At 39.8% G+C, this 14,719-nt stretch overlaps 1 protein-coding gene across 2 annotated transcripts in view; it reads left to right on the top strand.

The window, feature by feature from the left end:
- The window catches only part of LOC138032962 (uncharacterized), a 29,640-nt gene extending 15,666 nt beyond the window's left edge, over window positions 1-13,974 (top strand). The window contains exons 5-11 of one of the 2 annotated variants that reach the window (XM_068880684.1): window positions 114-463; window positions 839-1,074; window positions 4,263-4,555; window positions 6,976-7,314; window positions 7,967-8,126; window positions 10,236-10,305; window positions 11,574-13,974. In XM_068880684.1, coding sequence (XP_068736785.1) covers window positions 114-463; window positions 839-1,074; window positions 4,263-4,555; window positions 6,976-7,314; window positions 7,967-8,126; window positions 10,236-10,305; window positions 11,574-11,860 — 1,735 coding nt within the window. In that variant the 3' untranslated portion in view covers window positions 11,861-13,974. The remainder of the gene's footprint in view (window positions 1-113; window positions 464-838; window positions 1,075-4,262; window positions 4,556-6,975; window positions 7,315-7,966; window positions 8,127-10,235; window positions 10,306-11,573) is intronic. The other variant, XM_068880683.1, reaches the window with a different exon arrangement.
- Window positions 13,975-14,719: the final 745 nt, after the last annotated feature.

Below are 14,719 nucleotides of genomic sequence, written 5' to 3'. Positions count from 1 at the left end.
TTGTCAACGCTTATTCTATGATGTCAAGCCAACCTTTCCTATAGCTCTATTTTTGTAGGCCTGCAAAGCGCCGTAAATATAATATTTCACATTAAGATGATCTTTTTTTGCAGAGGAATAGTGACAAGCGTAGGCATCCATTTGGACCTTAAACTTGGAGCCGTTCACCTTACATTCCCCCCAGATGCTGTGTCTGAGCCCACCACAATAATGGTCCACAGATGGAAATGTAATGCCCTTTCACCACCCCTCGGGGAGCACGAAGCCGTCGTGAGTAATGTGATCGAAATATATACCAATACGGATGCCGAGGCTTTTGAATTCAACAACGAAGTGAAACTGGCTCTTTCACACAGTGCTCCAGATCTGAAAGGCTACGAACTGGTGATTAAAAGGCTGGCCGATGCTTCAACTAATGAATGGGAGGACGTAGACGGAAGTGAGGACTTTCGATGCCTCTCGGGTAACCCTTTTTTTTTTCCTGGATCATCAGCGTTAGCTAAATGAGCGCATCTGTGGCCCCGATTTGATTCCGGACCCATGGCGATATGCGGGTAAAGTTTGTTGTTGGTTCTTTTCTCTGCAGACTGCTCCGAGAGGTTTTTTCTCCGGTTTTCCACTTTCCTAAAAACCCAACATTTATAAATTCCAATTCGATCGGATTGAGGGCCCTCATAAAAACTACTGGCCCACCAGTAAATATATTAACCTCGTTAAATTAAGTCGTTACTATTATTATTATTATTATTATTATTATTATTATTATTATTATTATTATTATTATTATTATTATTATTATATTTTTTATTATTTACTGATTATTTTTTTTATATTGCAGATATCGTTGACGATTATCCACCTCCAATCGACATTCCTGATTTCGCCTTTCCTGTGGTGCAAGCTGACATCACAGAATGTTCTACGTACGCTGTGGTTTGTCGTCTGAGGTTATCTCCAGCATACACCATTACAGTCAATGGCGGTACATTCAGTCACCCTGATTATCCAGACGTGACAATCGCAGTTCCTAAAAAATCCGTTCCAAGCAAAACAAAGCTTCCTTTGCAACTTAAGGTGAGTTATGACATCTTTATACTGCCCAGTGGCCCAGTGGTTAGGGCGCGTGCCTTGGGATCTGGAGATCCCGGGTTCAAGACACCTTCTGACCACTCGTTGAATTTGTTGGTGGTAGTCCCTGGTTCAACTTCTTGGCTGCACGTGTAAATAGCCAACTGGTTTGCCTCCGGCCAGTTGGGATTCTTAATTGTTGTTGTTGTTGTTGTTGTGTTCTGTTGTGTGTGATTGTCCCTGAAAATCCCTTATGGGGAGTGGCCAATAATTCATGATGGAGAATGCACGAAAGTCGTTCATTGTGACTGTGGATATTAGACGGTTTTGTAAACGAAAGCCGTAAATTAAACCATTTGTAAGATTTCTCATTTAAACGTTTTTTTTGACAAATTGACAAGAAGTATGATCTTTAACTCAGTTGTTTCAGAACAGAATTCGAACGATAGGATTTGAATAAATGTTCAAAAATATGTTAGTCACCCGTTTCCTTCAACCTCTGGGTTCCTTCCCCACCCCACCCACTTACACCCACACACGCAAGTTGACTAAACCGGGCCCATTTGTCCATTACGTTTGGAGCATTCACTTAGACTGGTCTTGTAATTACTTTTAAACCATAACCTGCTCTTCTACAGTATTTATCTCTTGTTTAGACAATTGCTCGGAATTGAACACAAGGTGTTTTTGCACTTGTGTACCTGGTCTTTGAATGAGAATGAGGCTGGCGTTGACTTCGTTTCCATGCTCACCTCATTTTTGTTTTCTGATATTGGGTATAGAGAAGATATCTGTTTACAAACATTGCTTTTGTTATTCAAATGTGCCAACCACGAGAACAAAAGATCCTTTGTTTCGACAGCCAATGAGGCTCTGCAGCACTTTCTCCTCAGTTATTTAACTAAGATCCTGAGTTGTTTAGGCCATAGTCGAACTCACGACCTCCCGCATGACAGCCAGATGCTGAACCAACTGCGCCACCGGTGCGCGGTGCGGTTATAATGCAGATACTTAATTAAACGCCGATGGTGGCGATCGTGCTTGTCCTCCCTATTTCATGCGAATGCGAAAGGGCCGTTTCAGCCCAAAACAGAATAAAAAGCAGCACAAGGGCAACACTAAATGTGTCAACATTGGAGAATTTGATTCGGCTCTCTTCAGAAGCCTTATCTGTGTCTGACTTTGACCCAGCACCAGCAATTGACCGATGATTTGCGCGAGATAAGGCTAAGGGAGAGCGACAAAGGCGACCACGTTTTTGTAAATGAAAATGCTTGACTTGCTGCTATAGAGATTGTAATAACCTAAGACCAGCTAAATCAGTTTAAAATTGTCAATTCAGTACGAGTAATGTTTATTAATAAACTGATTCAGTGATACTTGAAGATGACCTGCATGACGAGAAGAAGGCAAGTCTTAACACTTCAATTTGTCTATGTACTACAACTGAAGTGTTGTCTTACTTTAGCGAATTGGCACGGGGTAGGTCGGTTTGGACTAGGCCCAGGCCCTAGCGGGAAACATGGCAGGCAGTTGTCGAACGTGTGTGAAACTCGAAGTTCGTAGCCGGATATTTTACCTTTGAAGCTGAACTTTACTGCCTCCAGTTGTGGAACCGTCAACAAAGGTACCATTGTCTTTTTAGCCGTGGGTGGAACACGTGCGAAGGTAGTTTTTTGCCTGATCGACTTCAAGCCTTCGAAAAGCAAAGAATTGATCGCGCGGCATCCAAATTCGTAAGATTGCACTTAAGCGACTGCGACCAAAAAACAATTCTTCTTTTTCTTTGGATTTCAAAACTATGTTAACTTAACACTAAGTGACCCAAGTTTTAAGTTCTGATTTTAAAAAGACACCTGTTTATTTTAACTGGTATTTTGTTACTTATTGGTCCTCCATTACTAACTTTAAAATCTTGAGAGAGCTGGGTCGAGGAGAAAATGACGTCAAAGACACACTGGTTTAAGAATGCAATGCGTGTGTACGCGGCTGAGTTAATATGCAGCACGGGAGTTTCGGGCTTAAACTCGTGTTTTGCATATATAATAAGTTGCGTTTACACGCTGAAATTTTAAGCCAGTGAGTAAATGACGTCAATTCGCTAGATCCAAACTTCTGAGGTCCCATCGGTTAGTTTTGACCGTGAGTAATGGCAGACCATGAAATCCAAACCTTACACTCAAAATAAACAGCCTTTGGATAAACATCAAAGCTCAAAATTTTACCAGTCAAGTGTTAAACGAACACGCTTTCAAACTCTGAGGAAAAAGAAGAAAATGATTTTTTGATCATCGTAGCACTTTAAGTTTTACCAATAATTCAGGAGGTAGAAAACCGTTACGATTAACATAAATGTTATTGTGTGAAATTTCTAGGTTCATATTTCTATTATTAGGTATTGTTTTGATCGTTGCTGTTGCTGCAACCACGCATTGCAGGTTACTTAGTTTGCAAGTTTCAGTTCAAATAATGTTATGTAAGACGGCATGGAAGTTGTTGAAGCAATGTGAAAATCGCAGTTCTGTTAATTATTTGTTATCCTAAGTCGTTTATTAATCAAGGAGATTAATTAGTTTTGCGACTAAAATTTGTGACCTTGCGACCAACGTTTCGTTTCTAGGCACAAAAAAGCGACTGAAAATTTTTCCTAATTTCGAGCCCTGAAAGGGCATAAATATAGGGAATAAATTATTCCATTAATGGAATCTTGCAGAGTAAGATGGTTGAATTCTTTTGCCAATAAATAGAAACAGTATTCAAATTTCTTCCAGAAGTGTTGCACGTGTTTTCAATCATAAAAGACGTGGTAAAAGGGTTTCTGGTTGCAATTTGCAAAACGAGCATTTATCATCTTGGATATGACAAATTGTACATAGCTTTGTATTTAACAGGATTGAATTAAGAACTTTAGATGGAAAAGCTTTCATGTATGGTTCAAAGGACACTTCATGAGGGCGCAGAAAAACCTTAATCTTCTGATAGGCTGAAAACATGACTTAGATGTTGCTAAAGATACAAGTTAGATCTGTGTCAAAGCATACCCAAGGTCACCTCCGGCCTTGTTTTCATTCGCCAGTTGATCAGGTTACTTAGCAGGAAAATGCCGTGAAAAGACCAACTTTTTCTAAGCAGAAAAAAAACTATAACAAAGCAGCTGTAATTGCACTTCTGACATTGCTCTCTCTCTTCCTCAGGTACAAGAAGTTCTTCAGGATGAATTCGATGGTCTCGATTTGTGTTCGGGACCGATATTACGTATTTTGGGCCCTCCGAGTGCCGAATTCTTGAGGCCTGTTACAATTCAGTTGCCAATTTCTCATGCACGTGATCCTGAGTATATTGCTGACTCTTCAGTTTGTCGAGTCAGGATATTTTTTCTCAGGTCAGATGAAGAAAGCAAGAAATGGATTGAAATTACCAGCGACCTTGAAAATCCTCCATGTTTTGATGGCAATTTTGTGAAGTTCCAGGTTCGACATTTTTCAGGGTGAGTATACGAAAGTTGGCAAAAATAAGTCTTTTGACACTTAAGAATTACAAGAGGAATTGTGCAAAGCGAGAAAAGTGTTGCCAAGGCAACCTCGTTCCCAGGACCGAGAAGTCAAGGGAGAGCTCCTGCGAACGAGGTTGCGGCCAAGGTGTATATATAGCCCTCAGAGATCTGCATATTTCTTTACATCATGAGGACCCGAATTCAATAATTCAGTAATGGTACTTATATAGTTATGATTTATTTCAATAAATTCCATCATCTTTCCAATGTTATAGAATTACCGGGCCAATGACGTTATTTTATCGCCTGGCAAAGCCCTGAATGTAAGGCATCCAAAAAATTTCAATATGAATAAAAAAACATTAAAAAGAAACGTATCCAAAGTCTAGAAGAGTGTAAAATGTATCGTAATATCCCAACAGAAGGAAATCTTCATTCGTTTTTGATTGGTTGGTTGCTTCTAATATGTTGTCATTTTAACTTTGAATACAGTGGTTGACTATTAATTCATTATTTTTAGTCCTTCATTTTAAGATTGCATCCAACCTTAGGTGTTTTCTGCTTTCTTGAGCTAATATACCGTACTTATTTTACCGTTTCCCGCCAATATTCCTATTTTAGTTCAAGTTAGAAAAATTAGTACGCAATCATTTGGCCCACGGTTGAGGTAACGAGAGGCAGGGATCGAGGTTGCAGAACAAGTACAACAGAGTTGGCTTTTGACCAATCACAATCACAAATAGGGACGATTCATTTTATTGGGATGGGGGGGGGGGGGGGGGGAGGGGGGGGGGGAGGGGGGGGGGGTGGCTGGTGGGATTTAGGGAGAGACACCCAGGTCTTTCTCAACATTCACACTCTCGATTTTAGTTCCACCGAGAAATTAGTCCCTTTCAGTCACTGATTTAATACGAGTCACCCTCAAAAACCTTGCATTGCGAAACAATAAATTCCATTCCCCACTTGCAAGACCATTCAAATAAATTATTCAAGTCTTCTTGTACCCTGTCACCATCATCGTGACCCAACACTACTCGAAAACATTAATTTCAGAGTCGTTAGCAAAAGGAGGCAAAAATGTCTCCCTGGAAACCACGTTAGGCATGTGATTAATGAAAAATAAGAAGAAAGGAGGCACTAAAATTAATCCCTGGGGGACCCCTGATGTCACGGGTAGAAAATCAGACTCTCCGTTATTAATAACAACTCTCTCTCCTGCCTGTTAAACAAGACCTATAAACCAGGACAATAACTGCCCTCTGATGCCAAAGCATTCAAGCTTATATATATAAAAGCTTCTCATGAGGAACCCGATCGAAGGCCTTAGAAAAGTCAAGATAAATGACAGGCTTGTTGCCTTAGCTCAAGAGCTTCAGCAAATTGATGAAGTACCTGAATCAACTGGGTAACTGTCGATTTTACTTTCACACAACCAAGTTGTCAATGCGTAAGGTTTGTGGATATGGCCCCCAAAATTTCATTGTAAACAAGCCGTTCTAGAATATTAGAAAGCTCATCAAGAATTGAAGTATTTCTATAGTTGCTAAGAGCTGTCTTGGAATCGCCCTTATGGTTAGGAACAAGATTGGCATCTTTCCAATTCTCAGGAAAGGATCCGCACTTCAGAGAGATCTTGAATAGTTGGCACAGAGATGGTGCAATTTCTGCGGCACACTTGAGTGAAACAGGTGTCTTTTAAATCAAGGCTTAAAATTTGGGTCACACAGTGTTTAGTTAACATAGTTTTGAAATCCAAAGACAAAGGGGAATTGATCTTTTGGTCGTAGTAACAAATTCCAGTTTTACACATCTAGTAAACGTAAGTTTAAAGGGGCTAGGTCACGCTATTGTAGGTAATTTTGTTTAATTTTGTTAATTATGAGCTCTATACGTCAAATTGGCAGAGCAAGAAGCTTTCATTTGCAAAATCACGGCCACATAACAACTGAGAGTGATTTTCCAGCTGTGTAAATGACATTTTGATATAGACTGATATAAATTTGAAAAAAGGTGGGCCGACGTTTTTCAAATTTACCCAAATTCAATCCATTTCAATCCTCTCCAGTTTTGTCCATCCATGTCCCTTCTTGGCTTCCCTGTGTTTTGTTAGAGTTCTTCTATAGTTTTGAACAGTTATTTTGATATTTTAGTTAGTTCTATGACCATTCGATCAGTGCTAAAAAAGCCTAAAATTGCGTGACCTAGCCCCTTTAAAGTCTTGTCCGAATTATAAAGTTTAATGGAGATCTTTCTGAGAAGATATTGAGTAAAATGTAGATGTAAATGCATTGTTTATACCTTTCAAAGAGAAAGGGAAGTTTATCATACAAGTGAAATGTTGCTTGATAAGGCCCTGTCTGTACTGAGCTATATTAATTTGTCGGTCTTTTTCGGCAAATTTTATATTTTTTAAGATACACATGTTTCGTTCATTGGGAAGAAGAGATCAGATCAAGTGCTTCTAGGATTATTTCCTACCTGTCGAGTCTCATATGGAATCAGCCGCGAGAGGCAAATTTTTGCGCGTACTTTCAACCAACAGAACGCCTTAATTCTCAAGATATCTTGTTCCTAATCTGCTGTCCCGTCCACCTCAGAGAGATCGTCAAACAAGAGCATGATAAGGAAGGAATAAAGTCTTGCCATGTCAGCTCCAGAAGGAAGATGATCCCGGGACAGGATAAGGCATTTGTGTTTGTGTCAGGTGGAATGTGCCCAGTCAGTTCAAATGGCAAGGATGATTTTTATTTGAGGTATTTTTTCTCTTCAGTATACCCAGGGTTCTGCTAAGGGAATTTTCAATAGGCCATTTCCGAGATCATGTTGGCCTCCTCTGCAAAGCGAGCCTAAGTGCGAAGTTTTTGTTATGAAAATTAGTTTTCATTCATACATAAAGTAGAACTAATTACCATCACAAAAACTTTGCACTTAGCCTCGCTTTGAAAAGGAGGCAGACTTGAACTCGGAAATGGCCTATTGTTCTCTGTTTAACGTCCCAGAGTGCTTATCCACAACAATGTATCATCCTTGCAAAAGTTTTCAGGGAAAAATTGATCGCACGTAATCACACAATTTTACTATGGTAAAGTTTGCATCCTCTCGTGTAACCACGTTTGAAGCTAATAGCTGCGCTGTGTAAGCACAACAGCGGATGCCTACAACTATCAGTGCATCACACCACAACTCCAGAAACTCATTGTCCTTGTCTTTCAAAGAGGGGTGTGGACTTTTTAACGTCCCAATGTGCTTTTGCACAAGCGCTGTGGTGTAGGTCCTGCGGCTTATCGCTTTATACAAGACAAGATAGTCTTCAAAATAATGTCTGTTATTCAGTAAGGATTTGCAAGAACCGGTTTTTAGACTATTCAAGAAATTATCCAACAACGAAGCTATCTTTGGAAACAGGTTTGACGGCGACGCCCGGTTTGATGCCCAGCTGGAAGTTTGTGTGATCAGCGACCAGGAGTATTGTAAAGTGGAGTTTTGCAGCACTGGAGAAACAACGGGAAAGAACTTGTTGTGTAACCTTTTATTAAAGCCGCCTACTCTTACTGTGGATCACCAGGTAAGCCCTCTCTTAGACACTTGTGTCCAGAAATTCACCTAAGTAGATGCACGCTTAGTTGTGACATCCAACGCGAAGTTTCCCTTTAATTTTAAGTCTAAAGCAGGAGCCCATCAAGGGGACCCTCTTGGGAGATCCAGCACGCCCACTGTTGTAAATGCCAATCAAAACAAAGGTATGGCAGTGTCAAGGGAAATATGATACTTTTCGCGGGAAAAACCTGTTCCTAGAAATAACAGTAATGTAGCAGCTGTCGTAACCTGTTATTGTTAGGTATTGGTAACAGCCGCTATTGTGTAAGTCTAAGTCGTTGTTTGAGTTGTTTAGTCTCTTGTTTTTGGCATGGGTAGCGAGCCATTCACATTATACGTTGTGAGAGCTGCTGCGTGACTCAAAAATTAATTTACTCGGGAAAGGGTTTACTCCAGGAAGACTCCCCTTGATAAGCTCCTGGTCTAAGCTCTCGCTACGTATATCCAACAATTAGGTAAGGCTAAGGATTCGAGTTTTTTTTGGAGCCCCTGTGACTTAAGAGCGTAAGGTAACACAAAGAAGTTGGTTCAAATTTGTGTCTCTATCGATTTCAGTTTGATTATCATACAGTAAGTGTGTGAAAATGCTCTTTCAAGTGAACGAAAAAAGAAAACCCTTCACCCTATTTTCAATTCAGTATAGTACGATATTTATTTACATGTACATGGAAGGGAGTTTTACACTGTAGGTGGTTTTCGTGCAACGTCATCTCCGCCTTTTGAGGGACGAAAAAAAAAAGATCTCTCATATATTGCTCCTTTTGTTCCTCCACCAGCAATTGTAAATTACCACGTTGTTATCTGTGTCCCTAGAGATTGGTTCCATACCATCTATTTAGTAAAAAGACCCCTCCAGGCGGGTGGGTTGTCGGCTGATAATGTATACGACCGAGAAATGCCCGAAAAACGAGGCAGAGCACAGCTTTCTTTCAATTTCATTGAATGTGTTTTATGTTTTTTCGTCAGAAAACACCTTTGGAATTCTTTAGTTTGCCTCTTTGCGATTTGCGTCTAGGGTTTGCTTAACTGTCTCGAATTCCCCCAACTCCTCCTCGTGCTAAGATGAGGCTATGTAAACACGGAAAAAAGTCCTGTATTACTTTAATGAAATAATTCGACAAATGAAGGAAAATGTTGGTTTTTTTGCTTCTTGACAAAACTGATTTTCTTGATACTCGCTCATAATTCCTACCATCCAATCAAAATGCGCATCTGACAAACCGATCAAATTTCGTGTGATGTCACAGCCGTGTTTGCATACTGTCATCTAAACACAGCTATTGACCAATGAGAGTACGCGTACTATCCTATTTTTTTATAAACCACATTTGATGCTGCTCCTTTTAATGATCCGTATCCTCACTGCATGCTGTGGAGTGTTAAACGAGATCAATAAAAAGGAAATTTACGGTGATCGCTTGGAATTGAAGTAGCCTGTGTGGCAGGCGCTAAAATGGGGAGAGAAGGGGAGAGAAACGCGCGAGGGGAAAAATGGGAGGGAGCGCCTGCCCTAAAAGCCCAGTGTTTCGCATTACGCCCACCTAATTTCTGGTAATCCGATTTACTACGCTGTCAATTATCTGTCAAATCATCCACCAATCAGAATTTAGCCGACGCACGCGGGAATGTTTGCTGGGAAATGTAAATACGTAATTCGTAGTTCTTCGCACGAACGAACAGTTGATAAATTAAACTCTTTCCGTATCCAGTCGGCAAAACCGCTAGGACATCTCTTCCGGCTAAAAGAGCTCTTACGGCTGATTCTTGTTTTGGTTTCAAAAATCTCTCACAGCACTCGCCAACTCGTCTATGTCCGCCGCCATCTTGTATTGAAAGTATGAAACATTACTCATTGTGTCTTAGCCAATCACAATTTTGCGGCCGACAGAGGCCTCAGAAATACAAAACAAGGGATTTTTACAGCTGGCGTTCTTTCCTCTCCTTACCCAGCTCCCCCTTCCGTTTTCCCTCCCTCCCTCCCCTTTTAACGCCTGCCACGTAGGCTAAATTGAAGTCGAAAATTTGTTTAAGAGATGTAAAGAAAAGATTTCTAGCGCAGCTTTCCAAACTGCTTCAGGAACGCAAGAAGAGATGCTTTGACAAGATCATCAGTTTGCCAGAAGAAGGTGGTGAGGATCTCCTCGAAGGTGCGTAGGTTTTCGTAAAGAAAGAAATTTAGTAATTAACATGCACATGATTAGTGTTTTGTACGTTGACGGAGGACGATTACCGCAATGACTTGTTATTGTACTTGTGATAAGCTTTCCTCCATTCTGATGTCGTAACGTCGGTAGGGCAAAAGGGGAACTTTACTTTTAAATAACGCTTTGTGCTAGAACGACTAGGCACTTAAAAGTGTCTAGTCTTTATACCGCTGGAACACTAATTGGGGACGCTGTGAACTGAAAACAACAATTAACGCAAATCAAGTCAAATGTAAAACCGGTGTTCCCGGAGAAAAACTTCAACCTACTTGGGACTTACAATGGTTCTAAGAGAAAACAAAAACAATGATCATGCAAAAGTTGGGGGGACAAACAAAGAGGATTATGGTATTTTCCGAATCCAGTTACACGATAGTGAACAAGTTGGAATAGTCGCTAAATAGTTGCCATAGCGGTGAGGTTATATTTTGGAGTGACGTTTTCGTTGACGTTGCATTGCGGTTGTCTATGCTTAAACTCCCTAAAGACAGCTACCGCAAAGACAACCCCACCGAACAATAATATCTTTGTTTAAAAGAGGAAAAGCAATCCTGTTCCACGTGAGGTACATATTTCCCCACATATCACACTGATCATGAAAAGTAACTCTAATACAGCAGGGGGAATATATTTGCATAGAAACGGATGTTCTTCAGTTCAAAGTGATTGTATTCCACTGCTTGGCCATTGAAAAAACGTAAGAATCAAATAGTGGCAATCAAAAGACGTTTCTGGTGATCTCCACACAGATAGAAAATGAACCGTTAAAATAAAAGGAGAAATTTCTGTGTGGCACACGGAACAGGGAGTTAACGAAAGGACAACACGGCAACTGCAACGACAACACCGCAAAACAATTATCGCATTGGTTAAAAGAGGAAATTTAAAATATTCGTGCTGCACGTGCTGCACGCATTCTAACCCAATAAAAAGGCTTGGTTACTAAGAATGGCATCGACTGTCAAACATGGCATGGAGGTAAACAACGCATTCTACACGCACGAAAATTGGAGAAGAGTAAACAGTGAAGTGAAAGCAATTTGCTTCCTCACCAATTTAGTTTGCTTGTTCAAAATGAAGAAATATTTCTTCGGAGGTCTTCATTCGCACTGAGCGTTTCTGTGCAGGTTACATTCGAAAGCACTCGTTTATCTGCAGCATGAATAAGTTAAATGGAATCATCGATAATTGTATGTCATACTTCTATTCAGGAACAGCAACTCCCTCCCGAGAGAGATTAGAGTGGCTGTCAATTAACCTCACGTCATGGGAACCTCTTGCCCGTCGTCTGGGTTTCAGTGAGGGGGAAATAAAAGGATTTCACAATGATAACGAAGAGTTGGCTAAGAAGGCACTTAGCATGCTGTTAAGATGGAAACAGAAGAAAGGCTCTGATGCAAGTTACTCCGTGCTATGTGCAGCATTAAGTCATGAGTTTGTGGGGCGGAAAGACCTGGCTGAAGAAGTGATAAAAAGCAACCTCTGGGAACATCAATAACATTAGAGAAATGTACGACTTCTGTTGGAGACGAAGAAACGAAGCTAATGAGAGAGCGATGACGTCACGTGAAAACCTCCTATTCTCGGTTTTCACATGACGTCACGACCGCCATGTTGGTGCCCTAAACAAAGAAAAGGCGGCCATGTTGGTGCCCCGACCAAATCCTCCGGGAATTTAACTCTATTATTATGCAAACGCTTCCTTTTGAATCGTTGAAAAACATGGCTGTTGATCACGTGAGTGAAAACCAGCAATAGACCAATTTTGATATATTAAAATTCAGTCCTAAACAAAAGGCATCATCTCGAGGCTCTAGGGAATAAATATAAGGATTAATATTCCCCCAGAAGCTCGAGATGATGCCTTTTGTTTAGCACTGAATTTTAATAAATCGAAATTGGATTATTTTGTGCCAGTCTACCTGTTTTTTGAATAAGAATGAGGCTGGAGTTGACTTTGTTTCCATGCTCACCTCATTTTGTCTTACGATATTGGGTATAACTAGAATACAGTTTACCGTAGGAAACAAGGAGACTGAGTCCACTCCTTTTTTTTAATTTTTCTATGCTGTTAGTTTTCAAGGAAAACTCCACTCTTACTACAGAAGAGTTTAAACCGAAGAAAATAATATTTCCAAACAAATTTGTTCGAAATTTGTTTTTAAAAAGGAGTTCATATCAGGAAAACTGAATTGTAAAATCACTTATTGTCACTTTCAAATTTCGTGGGCGCCGCCATCTTGAATAATTATGATGTACGGTTGCCCTTCTTTTCTGACACAAAGAGCTTTTGTCTAATAACAATAGGGCAACCGTTTACGTCACATTTATTCAAGATGGCGGCGCCCGCGAAGTTTGAAAACAAACATAGGCGATTCTAAAACTAAGTTATTTCGGATACAAACGCTTTCTTTGAAAAAGTATTCGACTGATTAGACTGAAATTTAAAGTTATTTTTTTTGTTGAAGTGCAGGTTCGCTTTAAGACATATGACCTTTTCTTTTTCATACTTAAATTTAACGTTTGACCAAACGTTTACACCTTTACACCTTTACATTAGGTACCCTCATCAGGTTTGAAGAGACTTTTCCCTCATGTGCTTGCTCAGAATCAACCATTTGTTAAATTAATCAAGGATTCTAGATATATCCCATCGCATTCGAAAATGCATGCATGGGTGTAGAGCGTTTTCACATGACGTCACGGCGGCCATGTTTGTGTTCCAAACAAAGGAATGACGGCCATGATGGTGTACCAAAATAATCATCCGTGAATTGAACACTATTTTTGTACAAATACTTTTTAAATTTTGTGAAAAATGTCTTTTTGAATTTTTTTTTTAAATTGACTATGAAATAGCATTTTAGCTAATTACAAAGTTGCATGCTTGTAGGAGTAACAAATCTCATACAAAATGTAATGAAGTCGTTTCAAAATCTTCGAAGAAGATTCATCCTTCTAATGCATGACTGTTCGTGAGGAAAAATAAAATAACCTCTACAAGTAAATTTTAAGTTTAAGAAACAAACAACACCAAAGATCGACGTTGTTGTCCGAACCGTAATTTTCCCTCTTGAATAGTTAATATTTAGCAACTATTCACCGAAGTGGTGGAAGTAGCGGCTCGGTAAATATCCACCATGCCACTAGCCACCGACACTGAGGTGAATAGTTGTTTAAGTATTTACTAAAACAGTGAGATAATGTAGCACAAAAGGATGATTTTAACTCATTTATTCCTGCAAAGATTACAACATTTTCGGGCGCAAATTGCGTGCAAATTGCTCGTAGGTGAATAGCAAAGGATATCCGGAGTTTGAGTAGCCACAATCAGCGCCCGCGTTCAACGCTATCCATTGTTCCAGTATAAACTAAAGGTTTTTATTCAAAAACGTACTTGACGGAGCTTTGGTGCCGATAGAATCACTGCCCATCTTTTGTTTTATTCAAAGGGCCTATGAAATATCATTTTAGCTCAATACAAAAATGGTGTATACTTGTAGGAGTAACAAAATTCATACAAAATTTATCCATCCTTCTAGTGTGTGAAATAAAATAAATAAAATGCCCTCTTTAGCCTCGGAAACATAGCAAATAAAACCACTCATTGTCTCAAGACAAGACTGAAAGCGAATGAAAGTCATTGCGATCTTCAGTTGAATTGGGTACAACATTGAGTTAGCCGGTTTGGTCTTTTGCAATAGGTCACTTCAGAAAATACCATAAAACTCTTTGTTTGCCCTCATAGTTTTGCATAGGCATTGTTTCTGGTTTCTCTTGGGACTTACAATGGCCCCAGAGAAAACAAAAACAATGCTTATGCAAAATTTTGCAGGGACAAACAAAAATCATTATGGTGTTCTTCGAAGTGGCCTATATGTCTTATTGCGCCTTTATTTGTCGATGGTGACTCGGTAATACTCGGAAAAAATCCGAGTGCTGCTTTGCAGAAGCCGAACCGATGTACGACGTTCCGATTACTAATTGTCCCGCCATACTGCTAGGATGTAAATTGTCGAAATGGAACGCATTCGTGATTATGGTGAAAGAGACGTTATATGATAATCCCGGTTGATGAAATGGGGAGATGTGTTTTTACCGACGGTGATTCGAAACAAAAATTCTTTTGAAATTTGCTCGTCGTAGCGAGGCTAGAAAGACTTATTAGCATTAAAAGAAAATAATATTTATTTGCCTCCACCATGAAAGAGGTCTATAGTTCAATGAATTAGGTGAATCCCCCCCCCCCCCCACCTTCCCCACCCTTTCATGGTGCTAATGATAAAAAAATTGGATATCAATAAAATCTCGTCAAAAGCTGTCGTTTTTTCTCCTTTCTAGGATTTTCTTTGTTTGA

This window comes from Montipora capricornis, chromosome 14, assembly GCF_036669925.1.
Source record: "Montipora capricornis isolate CH-2021 chromosome 14, ASM3666992v2, whole genome shotgun sequence".
Lineage (NCBI taxonomy): Eukaryota > Metazoa > Cnidaria > Anthozoa > Scleractinia > Acroporidae > Montipora > Montipora capricornis.
This window is presented reverse-complemented; position numbering and strand designations above follow the sequence as displayed.